Source organism: Bombus flavifrons, chromosome 17 (assembly GCF_040668555.2).
Source record: "Bombus flavifrons isolate JBK064 chromosome 17, iyBomFlav1_principal, whole genome shotgun sequence".
In the NCBI taxonomy this organism is placed as follows: domain Eukaryota; kingdom Metazoa; phylum Arthropoda; class Insecta; order Hymenoptera; family Apidae; genus Bombus; species Bombus flavifrons.
In genome coordinates, this window is record NC_138458.1 from 6701133 (window position 1) to 6715831 (window position 14699).

Below are 14699 nucleotides of genomic sequence, written 5' to 3' on the forward strand. Positions count from 1 at the left end.
GTGACAAAGCTGAAATTATCTTGTTGTAGTTGAACATGCTAATAATTCGTATTATTTTACTTATTCAGAGAAATCAAGGTGAAAATACATTTGAAATATCGTAATTCTCCATATTCGGTAGCAATCGATAGTATCGATACTTTCATCGATGAACGACCGTTACGTTTGAGAATTCTTGTGGGAGGACCCGTGCGAAGATATACATTATAGATTTCTAAATTGGTTTTGACATATAGATCATAAAATACGATGTTTACAAGCTTGATAATAGCCCGGGTTTCCGAGGTTCTTTGAATACTTAAAAACCGATTACCTATAAATTTGTGAGCCCATAACTATTTGATGTCTCAAGGAATTCTGCCGCCATTGGGATCGACTAACGTAAATATTAATATTCTGCTATAAATTAATTAATATAGTTGTTCAGGATAATGTTATTCACTTTTAATTATATAAATACCCATATGTTCTTACTGAAGCTTGTTTTCATAAAATTTATACTTTCGTATATGTGTATATATATATATATATATATATATATATATATATACACATATCTCTTACAATTAAGATGGCTGCTTATTCATGCTGTATAATATTTTTTTACTAAATATATGTATGCAGCAAATATCTTGTAGTTTCTATATATATTTTTAGATCAGCTGCAAATTGTACCAACACATATAATCATAGCAGTCCTGTCCCACTGGAGTGATAATGAAGTTTCAAAATGTTGTATATAACACACACAATATGCACATAAAAGTTTCCTGTGGTGAGTGTTCAAATAATTTCATAAGCTATCATTATACGTAGAAATCTATCTCATCCTCTATATATCATAGCAAATACATTATCTTGAATATTTTATACATTTTCATTTATAACGTGTATTATATACATTATTGATTACACATTTAAATTAACCATAAATATATAAGTATTGGCAATCTACTTAGTGCAATGTATCATTTAACATAATAATAATTGTACGATGATAATCATTCTAAACATAAAGAAACATTAATTTGATAATATTATAAATAATATAAATACTAATAATTATTTAATAATATGTACTTTGATTAGTTCTATTCAATGAATAAGTAGGGTTGGGTCTCTTACAGTATATGTATCAGAATATTATAAATGTATATAAATAGGGTTCCTACCGCATGAAGGGCATCTAATTACACGATAATACCTCCTACGTTTCGCACAAGAATCATGCAACAGATGATTTACGAGAAAACGGATCGACGATACGTATATCACACTTACGTGCGAATTTTATAAATAGCAACATCCACGCGATCTTGTACCAGTCCGACGTTAATCAGGATACTGATGCAAATTATTATAAATCGATCGTTAATCCTCGTTCGCAACGAGCCTCCTGTCCAGATCATTTTACAAGTGGCAGAGATTGCGCTGAAAGAACGGCAGAGATGGTTCCATAGCATAAAAACGATTGCTGATCTTGATCCAAATGATAGATGAACGTCTTCGTTCGAATCGTTAGATGAAGCATCCTCCAGTTGCTTTCGATTTCAAAATTACGACGCGAGGAAAACGAATTCACAAATATTTTGCTTCGACGTGTATCACGCTGTCATAGTATTGCAAATGCTATTCAGCTGTCTTCTTAAGTTTGCTTCTCTGTGAAACTGGTTTCTAGGTGGTTTGTTTAGAAGCAGTTTCGTGAGAACTGTTAACCTCTTCAGGGACAAATTTATTGAGATCAGGAACAGATGACAATAATTTCATTTTTGCGTAAAAAGTACTATTATTCTTCATATTTCATCGTATGTTAATAACATATACTCCAGCAAAGTTATCAGGCAAAAAGGACATTCTATCAAGTATTAATTTCATCAAAGTATCTATCTGACTATTACAGAAACTTCTGCAACACCACTGTACAAAATTCTCACTGTAACCTTACGTAAGAGGCTACATCCGATGGAGACCAAGCGTATCAAATTTTCTCCCGAGCTGAATGCTTGCCTGTGAAAAGAAAGTCCCTTCGTGAGGGCACAATTAACGGGCGAGGCTCATAAATTTCCTTTCCAAGAAAGGTCGGCCCGACGAGAGCACGCATCTTTCATAGGGCTGGACGTGACAGGATCGATGTAGGATTCCGGGCTGTATAGCGACAAAAACAAATCGCGTTGGCGACTTCCGAGATCGCCGTTCGATTGCCCCCGCTAGGCGGTCGGTGTCGATGATTATAAACAAAAGAAAAGGGGGGGGGGGCGCCCGAATGATGGGCGGAGGGGCCGGCGGAATGACGGAGGGGAGGCCTCGAGGAGAAAGAGGCTTCTTGGAAAGGACGTTTATAAATCACGAATCGCAGGCAACCCCTAATCTTCCACCCTGTTCGAGCCGCGCTGTCTTCCTCTCGTACTTTTCTTCCCCATTCCACTCGTATTTTGGTTTTGCACGCGAAACCACCATCACTCCTCCATTCATCATCCGACGGCGAGCGGCGTTCTCTCTTTCTGTTTCCGCTTTTCCAACCCCTCTCAGCGTCCCCCATGGACGCGCCCGATGAAATTCGCCCCGAATCACAGGACAATTAACGTCACGGCGTGCAGCTACGTGAAATAAAGGAGGTTCGAGCGATCCTACGATCACGTCTGTTGCCGCGTGAACGATAATGGGATATCTTCATGGTTCGCGAGCAACGGCTAGTAACACTAGGATTTCACGTGTAAGCGTCAGATGCGCCATCTATACGTACATTTGATAAAAGCGACCCAGCCAGATCGTAAAATCGGTCACTTAACGTTTACAATTTTCCGTGACGTTATATTCGCAACCATTAAGCCTGATTCACACCAGCGGTCAAAGGTGCGGTCACAGGTCACGATCAATCAAAATGTAGGATTTGACCGAGGCATTCACACTGAACGATCAGAAGCAATCAAATCTCGTCGCCAGTCACTCTCGTCTTTGTTCGTTCGCTCGGACAAGGAACAAACGAAACTCGCGTTAATCTTTCACGAGGATGCATAAGATGGCGAATGAGATACGTTTGCGGTAGTAATGCGATGAGTGGAAATGATAAATGGAAGTAATTGCGATAGCTGCGTGGCTGTAGAAGTTTCCAGGTCATTCTTCTCTATTTCCATCCACCGTTTTATCTTGTCAGATGTGTCGTAATATTTTTTGCCACTGAGATCATATAGTTCGCTGCAATTTCCTACAAATTCGATTAGACGCTCGTTCTCCGTGCTCCTTTCCGACTGTCGACGGTGATCTTGATCCGGCGCCGCGGTCGACAGATTTTCATTCGACTCGATCGAACCGCCTGCTGTGGATGCTCTCGTTGGATTGCGTGCAGGCGATTTTGACCGGTGCTTGACTTGGCGTAATCTTGCCGTGATCGCTAGTGTGAATCTAGCTTTAATCCTTAACGGTAGAGAGGCTCCGCTATGGGCACATCATACTCGTATATACCATAGAAAACGAATGACTTCACATATGAAGGGAGCATATGAAGAATTTCTATTTTTATTTCCATTCATCGTCATGTTGTATTCTGTTCGACGATCGCGCGTGTTTTGTGTTTTGCGCCAACGCAAACCAATAACGTGGCGTCTTACCTTATACTTTACCATTTTACCTTCGTGCGAAGGGGCATCACGAGGACCGGCAGATATAATTTTTGTAAAGCGTTTGAATAGTTTTCTAACGCCAAAGCTACACGTTTCTTATTCGCCGTTTAACGTTTTATTAACTCTAAGAGATCGATAAACGAATGAAATATTCATATTAACTCACGATATAAACCAATTATTAGAAACATTGTAGCATCCGGATATTTTTGCGACAGATTATATTTGAGGAAGATTATCTGCTTGTAAAAAGGAATAAAGATGTTATAATCCGTTTCTATTTTTATTCCAGAAGCTGCAATTTTATGACTCATTATTGTGCGACGTATACAGATGATCTTTTAGTTATGGCTAGATTAATAGATCTACCTATGACTAGATTAATTGCTTCCGATCAATTCTACATGACGCTGTTGTGAAAAATTGTAAACTTCGATCGCTGGCCAATATTACGACTATCGCTGTCTTCGTACGTTCACTGCTTCCAGCTAGACGCAACGGTTACACGACCAGATGGGATTTTCTATAAGCATCAATTGTATATGTCTGGATATACAGTTACTCATGAAAATACTCAAACACTTGCCACAGGCAATTTTTACGAATATATTACGAGTGTTATATAAATCCTTCTGAAGTTTCAATTGCTTCGTAACGAGACACTACTGTCGTGACTACGATGGAAAAAAAACAGTTTCGGTATTTGATACGCGATTGCTCGATAAGATGTTGGATTTGAAAACTGCTCAACTTCTTGTACGAAAAATATGAAATACGACTTATCCCGTCTTTGTTCTGTGGTCTTCGTACATTTTTATATATTCACATATATTTCATATTTTATATATTCGTACGTATCATATATCTTGAGATATCTCCTTAATTGTTCTTCTATCGTTGGTCTTATGAATAATAATCATAAACAGAGACGTGGGTTCCATTATTCGAAAATTCCCTCGTACCAACAGTTAGGCGCGTCTCATTAATTCGGATACTGGAGGTTCCACAGTACTATAAATACGTCAAATTATAAATGCGTGTATATAACACACTGTATCTGACATATTAGAATAGAAAGAGAATGGAATCTTATAGGAAATGCCATCATAACGATTCGTTCGTTCGCCCGCGGAAAAACCGGCCATGATTCATAAGAAATTGGCCTCTGGAATGAAGAGAACGATCGGAGGGGAAGCATAGGATTAATTGGTACGAAGAATGGGAATTAAGGCAGGAATCGACGAACGTAGAAGGTTCCGTGAAGCTCCTTCGCAGAAGATTAATCGCACGGAATATTTGGCCGAGGCAAGGGAAGCGAAGGAAATTAGATGATTGTTGATTATGTTTAATGAATTTTGATCCTTCTTTCTTGCTATCGATCTAGCATAGCCGAATTTCTATAGCTGCGAGAGAAACGAATGTAAATTGCACTCAAAGGCAAACGTATCATTAAGACGAAAGCGATTTGTACGATCGTCAAGATGAATTTAACTGTTTCGAGTATTAGTCGGCTGTTGCACGAAATTTCATTACGCTCGTTGATTACGTTTAATGAATTCTAATCCTTCTTTCTTGCTATCGATTTAGCGTAGTCGAATTTCTGTACTTGGAAGAGAAACGAATGTAAATTGCGCGCAGAGGCAAACCTATCATTAAGACGAAGGTGATTTGTACGATTGCCAAGATGAATTTATAATTGTTTCGAGTATTAGTCGATCGTTGCACGAAACTCCATTATGTTCGTATCACGGTGTTTCTCAAGAGTTCACGATTGAGAAAGAAAAGGTTCACCGGCAAGCCTAAATTCATTTCGTTAAAGAAGGTATAATTAATATTCGCACTCTCGCGGTCATTCGATGATCCATATTAACAAAATACACAGGATGTTAATACTTTTACGTGATTTTCTATATGAAATATTTTACGTTATCGCGTTGCAAAATTGATTTCCATCGCGAATCGTCTTCTTATTAATTCCACGTATATCTCGTTGCGTTGTATTTTCGTTTACAATATATTGCTGCTGTAATCGTAGTAGCAAGATACAGAAAACAATAATGGACTGATCCAGCAGATGTCCAGCAAATCAAAGTCGTCATTATCTCGTTTGGATGTACATTGTACATACTACATGTTGCGTATGCTTTACATGTTCATCTTTATCATGCCATTGTTCCAAGTATCTCGTTACCATACAAGATCCAATTTTCACCGCGAATAGCAATAAGTTTGAAGAACAGATCCTGTTCATTTCTTCCAAGTAACGAGCTGGCTATCTCCATTCCCCTAAGCTTCTTATCTATTTTCTTTAGCCTCCCTATATGAGACAAGTGATAGAATGACTTACCTTCGTTTGAACGGCCATTTGTCAGTCATATATTATTCTCGTTGCCTGCTACGTGTTATTTTCAGTAATATTTCTCAGAACGTTGTTATCGATGGCGTGTCACAGCCCTTCTTTCGTCTCATTTTCAAACGAGAAACCATCGTATTTCTGAAGCTACCAAGTCAGAAAATCTCTCCCTCTCGGTTAATCGTATTCCTGCCAATTTCTCTCTAGTCTCTTCGATCGTATACTTTTTCATACTCGAAGTACCTGCTATTACGGATAGCAAAACCGCAGTTGCTATTGAACGTAACGATCGAACGTTTCGAAAGAGGCGTTTCAACGTTGGCGTGACACCGCGAACAGAGACAAATCGGTAACGAGGAGATAAATCGAAACTGACGCAGATTTCACGAAACCTAAGCGTCGTTACACATCGCAACGTGTTTCGCAAACGTGTAAACATTGCTATAAAATATTTTCATAGGAATTTACGAGTCGGCCGGAGTACAAGGGACGCCCTGATAAACCTAAATTCGATGCATCACACGTAAGAGAAGCTCGAACGCGTAATAAATCCTCGTTGAGACTTATTGTTCCTCGGGGCCCCATGGCGCGGCCAAGAAAACAAGCAAGAAGAAAATCTTTATAATAGAGTAAAATGATCCTCCTTGCTCTCCGCTCCCATTCTTCTCCGCGCGTACGTACATCTCGGCTGGTAACCTATTTGTTTCTCATTAACGGACCTACATTAATCTTTCGATTCCTCCGGAGGCCCCGTGAACAAACGTGAGAACATCGGGGCTGCTTGTTACCGAACGATTCATGGCAGCTTCGACAGAACCAAGCTTTTAGACCTCCGTTTAAATTACTTTACACAGGTATCCGGTATAGAGTATACTCGCAAGCATAACTTATCTCTTAACTGATTAACGACTATGATAAGCTTCCCATAAAAATTGGAAGCTTTCGTTTCGTCGATGAAATTTAATTACCAAATTATAGCTTTTGGATGAAACGCGGTTCAGATCGTAGCTTTTTTACGTTATTAAATATACTGGATTTATATTCGTTGCAATTAATGTCATGTAATTTTTTACACTAATGTACCAGCTATAGTTTACATAGATAGGTTCTTTGATTAGGAGATGTTTTAGATTTGTAATTCTTCGACTATTATTTAGATCTTCCGTAAATTATTGCGTAAATTATTGCGTGCAAAAGTTCAAAGGTCAAACAGATTTTTCGTTTTATATTCCAGAAGCGATATTTATTCTTAAAGAAGTTTAACCAATATCACGCATCCTTTTTAAATATCGTTTCTGGAATACAAAGCGAGAAATCTATTTGGAGACTTCTAGATATACCAAAAGTTTCTCGATTATAGCCTAGACGATAGTCTCTTACGTTAAAATTCCTTCTTTCGTCTAAATTATTCTAGAGAAAAGCCGTGATATTTTCTTCACATCCGTGTTGGATAAAGTTTGAACATCGAATGGACGTATGTTGTTCCGCCTGAGAATTTTGCGCGTGCTTAAGATAAAATCTAGACGTAAGAAGCGATTAAGAAATTGTATTGTTACTTACAACCACTTGATGCACCTGCCATCGTGAATCAGCAACAGGAACAAGAGCAGCCAAGCTTTAGCACCGCTTCTCTTCGTTGCCGTCATCTTCATGCACTTTACATTCTAAAAGACTGGCATTCGTTCCGCTGCTTCGCGCATTAGAACTGCTCTATCAATTGTCCAATGTTCGACGACTGTCCTGGCACGCGCGCTCTTTCAGGGACCACTGTGTTTCTCTCGATGATCGGTGGATATCGTAACGTAGAACCGCGGTACCTTTGGCGTGTCCATCTTCGACGAAGCCAATGAAAAAATACTCCAAGATCTCGGATCAATGCAATCGGTGTAACGACCGAACCGAACTTCGCTTCCAATTATTCCGCTCTCGATGTAACTCTGTTAAACGCTACTCTAAATTGAAAAAAATGTTAAAGAGAAAGAACAATGAGAACTGGTTCGAAGATACAGCCAGAGATACCGGGGGGAAAAGGGCAGCGCGTCCGAAGGAAGATATAAATTCCAAGTCGGGAAACACTGTACTTAATTGCAGTTGTCGATGGGACGATAAAGCAGTCGCTTAGAAATCACACACGCGAGGCCCTGATTTATCACGGCTGATCACCGCGTGCGGTGCAATTATCGTCGAGCCTTTTTCTCTGTTTTCCTTTTTTTTCTTTTTCTTTTATTTTTTCTTTCCTTTTCGAAGCGAGCTTTCCCACCGGCGAATAACGTACCGTGTGCACACTTGGCGAAGCTAAGCGGGAAGCGAAGGAGGCCGAGTGTAGCAAAACAACAACCGGCACGTCCACTGTCACTCGACGATTGATCGGAGGATGATCAATGGAGGCAGCGGAGCAGACGTCAACGCGCGGTATCCTGAATGATCTGCGACCGATACGGTCCCCTATCGGGTGAGTTCCTTCGCGCCGTCCCGTGCTGCAGGGAGTCTGCGTGGTTACAGGTGTCCGTCGAGCCGTCCCGCAGGATTTGCCGGTCGCCGTGGAGGTGGAATCCTCCTACTACTACTCTATTTCCTCCTACTTCACCTACTCGGTTTTCGTTGGACGAGGAACCGGCCACAGGGATGGCGATCACGGTGCGAACGCGGCCACGCGAACAAGGGAGGAAGCGAGAAACTGGTCAAAGATCGCGTCCACTTGGCCTGAGAGGATCCGTTGGACAAAAATCGGGAAAGTCGTTCTTCCATGTCCGATCCGATGATACGTCGTGACCGTGTCCGGATATCTAAAACGACACAACGTTCGTCGACGTAAGATTCTCAGGAATATCACCGACTCGTTCGTTCGATTCTCGTTTTTGCTCGAACAACGAGCTTCTGGAATGGAACGTCGATGGTCCGAGGATTCGATACGAGTTCCTCCTGCTGTTTGTAAATGCGCGCTATCCGAACGTCTCTTTTCTTGAAGAAACCAATTCTAAAGGATTCCCTTACGTAAACTAGTTGGATATCGTTTACATAAACAGGTGTAATACGTGAAATTGCGGAACAATTTATATCTATTAATAAGAAGCTACGTTTCGCTGAACCACCGATCCAAACTAATCTAGAAGCCGTCGCGAAAAGAGCAAGTTATTTTCACCACACTCGGAACTGGACAACTGTCGTTTAATATTCCTATTTGTTGTAAAAAGATCATTATTTGCCTGTACTCTTTTGGTGTTTCTATTGTTCTGATCTTCGATAGTTGGAGGACATTCCTGCGTCACACGCTCGATAGTTATTTTTCCACTACGACTACTGCAGATAGATTTATCAATTTTTGTAATTATATTCTATCTCGTAATTATGCTTATGCAATGTACATAATTGCTAAGTCAATTTGGCGCGCCCTATTCTCGATTTCGTAAGGATGGTTTAACCTACTATTAAAATATCGTGACGCGCGATTTTACACTTTCAAATTCCCTATAAACGCATCAAAATCTGCAGTCTAACGATGCAGGTATTTAACGATGCTTATATCCCAATACCATTTTAACGCTAGAACAATTGGCATTTAACATGCAGCTAAATGTTTTATGTATACATATAAATTGATATTAATTCATACCTGATGATAATAGAGGCAAAGAAATTATCACCAGTGGAGAATCCTTACTATTTTGGGACAGTTGCATAATTGTCATTTCTGCACTGCGCCCTAGATTCGTTCTTTGTACGTGAACAGCTTTATGATTCACCGTATATCTATTTGTTTCCATCCTGCCACTTTAATTCTGATCATCTGCGTATGACATATTTAGGCAAACATCGCAGGTCAGTAGATCTAGTGTCAAGAAACGATTGTATTCTTCGAGGCATTTTATGCATGTACACTGTACACTACCGCTCAAAAGTTTCCAGTCGCTTCTATTTTCTCGCTGCGGATTTTCACGCAAATTTACATTTCTATGGACGCGCTAAAGAAATAGAATTTAAATAGAAATTTGTTTGTCACATCGAAGATTATATAACGAATGCTCTGCTTTCAATATTTTTAATATTTCTGCATATAAATGCACATAAATGCGTACCAATCCGCAGTCCATTTACTTTCGTCCTTGCTGGCTGATAAACAAGTATATTTATCACCAGGACAATGCTCTTTTTCATTAGCCTTGTATCGTGACGATTCGCTCTTACCATTTACGGCTAATCATTTCCTTCTGTTCCCTGTTCCTGTTTATCATAATTTTATCGCACGTCGATATTAAAACAAAATGCCAGGTATCCATACGTCAGAAGGACAAGAAGAGAAGTAAGAACAAATATCAATCAAGAACGTAAAAATGAATTACGAACGCAAGCTTCATTCTTATTCTTAAACCGTGTATTCTTTTTATTTATTACATATGACACAGGCTCGTGAAAATGTTCAGACACGCGTAGACACCTTTTGCGAATATATTATGCGTGTTACGCGAAGCATATATTTAAGATGTTTCGTTAATCGCCGTGACAGGACTATTGTAACTTTCTTTTGCTTGTCGTTTATCGTTGCATCCACTGGCAGAGTATCAACGATTACAATTGTACGTGTTCCGCGGTATACCAATATTTGAACAGCATTTACCTGCTTAATTTGCTACAGCTGATTTAATTAGTGCTGTTAATTGGTAAGCGATTAGTTAGCTACCAGTTAGCGAGAGAATTAGGACAAAAATAATACAAATATATTTCACATTGCGTTCTATTGCAGATTAGGTATTTTTAAGTTGCGTCTTGTGTCTTCAAATCTGGTGCACCAGTAACGTAGATGTTCGATAGCGTTATTTTTCGATACACCGTCCCATGCATTTTTTAACTCTCTAAGAAAACGTGTCAAGGTACCTGGGAAATGAAACAGCGATCAGTTTAAAAAATACCTTAGCTTTAATCTCGTGAAACTCATCCTACGAACGACTTTGTATGATTTTACCTCTACGTTGTGTCTTGTCTTTCGTACGCCCCATACGATGAGATTAACATCGAAATATCTTTTAAACCAGACAATATTTTCGAAATATAAGTGCCTTGATAGATTTTTGTAGAGAAAAAAGCTGCGTAGGATAGCGTATAAAAAAGAAGTATGGTTTCGAGCAAAGATTACCTTGAGATCTTGAGAACGCCTGCACCTAGACAAATCCGGTGGTCGCAGTAAGACGTCTCCTCCTTGAAACAGAGCAAATTGCGTTTGAAACACTTTCTCCGATAACCTATACTTTAGCTGACATACTTGCGTGGATCGATTAAAAGCAGACACCCTGTGTGCACTTGTTTCACATTTTTTCTACGCTGTCGTGAAGATGGAAATCAATTTTAAAGTGAACACTTTGGAAAATATTTTTGCTACATGTTCACCTATGCCATCGACGATAAAACGACGTCTTATAACAGTAAAATTTTCATAAAGCGAGTAGCGCTACTCTTTACTGCGCTGTTCAAGTGGAGCAGATGCAGAAGAAGACGAAAGTGTCCGGAATTTAGGACAAGTAGTGACTCTCTAATTAAGTATTCTAATATGACTTCCTCGCTCATATTTAAAGTTCCATCAAAACGCTTACTTCACTCTCGACGTAATGATACGTGAAACACACAGGGTGTCTCGTTGTTATCGACCCACAGAAATACCTCCCAAACGATAGATTAACGGAAAAAGCGTTTCCCTCCCTATTAGACCGTGCCAAATGTTTCTTTGCTTTTACAAGGAAATAACAGACGCGCAACGTTTATTGTTTTCTATTATTTTATCGAATTATGTGCGATCCATTTTGTAGTAATAGAACAAATTAAACATCGTGTAAGATAAAACAATCGATAAGATAATGTAAAAGAAAAATGTGGCGCGTCTATTATTTTCTTAGAAAGCGAAAGAAACTTTTCCGACTAGCTGCTGATACATTTTCCTAGCGACGAATAAAACGAAACGCGCAAATTCTCGTTTCGTAGAACGCGATCCTGCGATACGAAGTTCGTTTTCTGCGATAAGAGATAGAGCGAAGAAACGCCGCGTTTCCCATTTGCTACATGTGTGCTCTTTACGCGAAGAATGCGGTAAGCCAGGAATCGTAGCAAGCCTGTGTCACAAAGTATCGAACCAATTACGCGTACGATTTGCCAATTAGTTTCGAGGAGAAAGTGGGATCGTATATTTGCCGAGAAGCCGAACTTACCATTGGAAATATCGCACAGAAAGTATCTAGAAAGGTCTAAAGAGCCGGTTCATTCTCCAACAATCATCCGGTTTCTACTTTATCTGAAATTAGCTCACGCTCTATCGTCCTTCTTGTATCTTCGTTAATCGCGGCGGAATTTCTTCTAATATCTGCTCGTCCGTTTTCGACGATGGGTATATTTTGGTTGGTTTATAATAGAGAGAGTCATAATGGATCAGCCGATTCTCTGAATACAAACGTCTCTGTATTGTCAACGTAAATACGCAACACGCTCCGCGGACACGCTCAGTCGACACACATCGTACACGCTGAAAAATAATTCTCTCGCTGAATGTGACATCTGCGACTGTCGATTAGCCACGTAATCGCATAGTACCCCGTATACTAAGTGTACGTGTAAATATAACGAAGATTTTCCCATGAAACTGGAAGTTTATCAACCAGTTAGCTGTCGCGACCTCTTTGAAAAGCGTGTACCTACAATAGAATGCGTGGCAAAAGGTGAGCGACGACGAGTATACTCGTCGAACACAGAGCACGCGTGACTGTATAGTATAGAATTAGGCGATACACTTCGATCGTTTCGCGGCTAAGAGTTTCTCGAGCATCGATAATGGCGTATAATAAATCGTCACAAGAGCGTTAATGGTAACTAACAAATGAGGCAATCAATGGTAATGACTGTTCAATTTGTCGATTACTCGAAGTGATTAATTAGGCGCATTCAGGATATAAATACATACGTATGTGCACGCAACACATGAATACGTATACGAAACTTCATTATGAAATCGTACGATTCGATATCCTTTTTTGCTCGGAAGTATATAGCCATATACAGGGTGGGTCGGTAGGAACTAATATCCGAAATAACTCGTTACTTATTAGTTAGTTTTTAGAGTCGAGAAAGGGACTCTCATCGAACGGATGCGATTTTATTCTTCAATATTTTACGCTATCTGAGATATCAAGCTGAAACTTGAGCTTTTTTCAACGACACCGTATATTTTCTATATATCAATCGACTCAGCTGGACATTTTTCACGGTACTCGATAAATATTCAAACTCGATTTTCTCGAAAACCAAGCCGAAAACTCGAAAATGTTACTCCATGTTATTTTCTTATTTTTCCAGGAGGAATCACCTCGTGGCCGCTTTTACCTGTTATTCGGCCGAACCCTGTACAAGTTTCATTGCGCGGCAGAACCGCGTTCATCCGAACAGGTTGAGAAACAACGCAGTTTCTGTAACGAGCAGATCGGATAGTCGATATGTACCTTCGACTCTTCTTATCGGTTCGAATGGAGAATTTTGGCGCGTCACGCGCCAATCGTCTCTTCCTAGACGCGTCCCTGACAGCGCGCTTGCACGTGGCGATCATTGCGAAGCAACGTGCACCTGTCCGCGAAACAGCAACAGCGGAGAGTTCCCGTCACGATGGCTGGCGTCGTAGCTGCCCGAAGAATCTAGACGCGTGTCAGCGTTGGGAAAAGATCGGAAGACGCGTTGCGAGGCGACAGCGTTTGCCAGTTTGTCTCGCGATCCAGGACGACGTGACACGCGAATCGGCGGAAGAAGGTTGGCGTTAATTGCGCGAGTACTTTCACTCGGCGCTGTTAAAACGACCGGCGAATCGCGTTGACGCGCAAAGAGACGAAGAGAACGGGTTAAAAGCGGTTTATTGCAGAAGCAGCGCAAAGGATGGCCGCTTCTTTCGTTCCAGATTATTTCCTCCCATTATTCGTCGAAGACGTCTACCATAAAAAGGGGGCAAACAGATCCGGCGACAGCTGCTTGGCTATTAAAAGCGACTTAAACCCCAAACCCTCGGTGCGATCGCAAAAGTTACCTCGCTCGTTCCATCGAGCCCCCTTCTACCGCGTCTCGGCTCCTCTTCGCGATTACGCACAAAGCCAACGCACGTATACCGCTCGACAGACTTTCCTAGCAAATAAGCAAATTGCTAAATGAGCCGTAACGCCAACCCCCGCCACCGCAAAAAAAGAGAAAGAAGGACGAAACTTGCAGAGACAGCGATCTTTCTTTTCGCAAATTTTACGTTAAAATGCTACTGGTTTTACCGTGCCACGTTTACCTTGCAACGTTTCGCGATCTTTCTTTCGCGGTGCATAAGCCGCAGCAGCTTTGTTATTTAACGATAACTTTACCAGGCCCGCTTTCAAAGTTTAATTTGAAATTGTACATCCATCGTTATTTCGTTTGTTCGTCCGACTTGTGTTTTCGCGATGGATAACTCGAACGAATGATCGAACTGATGTATCGGATGAAAGAACGAAATTGTATAACATCGTTTGGTTAATGATTAGTCATAGCGATCGTGTGCACGTTAAATTGAAACAAATTGAAAGTCGGAAGTTGTGTATCCGCGTGGATGTAGATTAATTAATTCGATACCGATGCAATTAAATTGATATCAAGGTGTTTCGTGAGGACGGCTTCTCATCTGCATAATCTGTATATAATAACATGGGTGAAAAAAAGGAATTAGTCCCCTGGCGATAAACTTT

General features: G+C 40.3%; 1 protein-coding gene and 1 long non-coding RNA gene across 7 annotated transcripts in view; one reads left to right on the plus strand and one right to left on the minus strand.

The window, feature by feature from the left end:
- LOC138188811 (protein Wnt-11b-2) overlaps positions 1–8374 on the minus strand; it is a 29013-nt gene extending 20639 nt beyond the window's left edge. For 3 of the 6 annotated variants that reach the window (XR_011175689.1, XR_011175690.1, XM_069130919.1), the window contains exon 1: positions 7534–8222. Coding sequence is in view for 4 of the 6 variants with exons in the window: in XM_069130919.1 (XP_068987020.1) it covers positions 7534–7625 (92 nt within the window). In the remaining 2 variants the exon portion in view is untranslated. Of the gene's footprint in view, positions 1–313; positions 513–7533; positions 8223–8248 lie in introns of those variants that run through there. The other 3 variants (XM_069130915.1, XM_069130917.1, XM_069130918.1) reach the window with 3 other exon arrangements.
- On the plus strand, positions 11–8346 carry LOC138188815 (uncharacterized). The gene is made up of 3 exons (XR_011175697.1): positions 11–381; positions 658–775; positions 8221–8346. It is a non-coding gene; the product is annotated as an uncharacterized LOC138188815 (long non-coding RNA).
- Positions 8375–14699: the final 6325 nt, after the last annotated feature.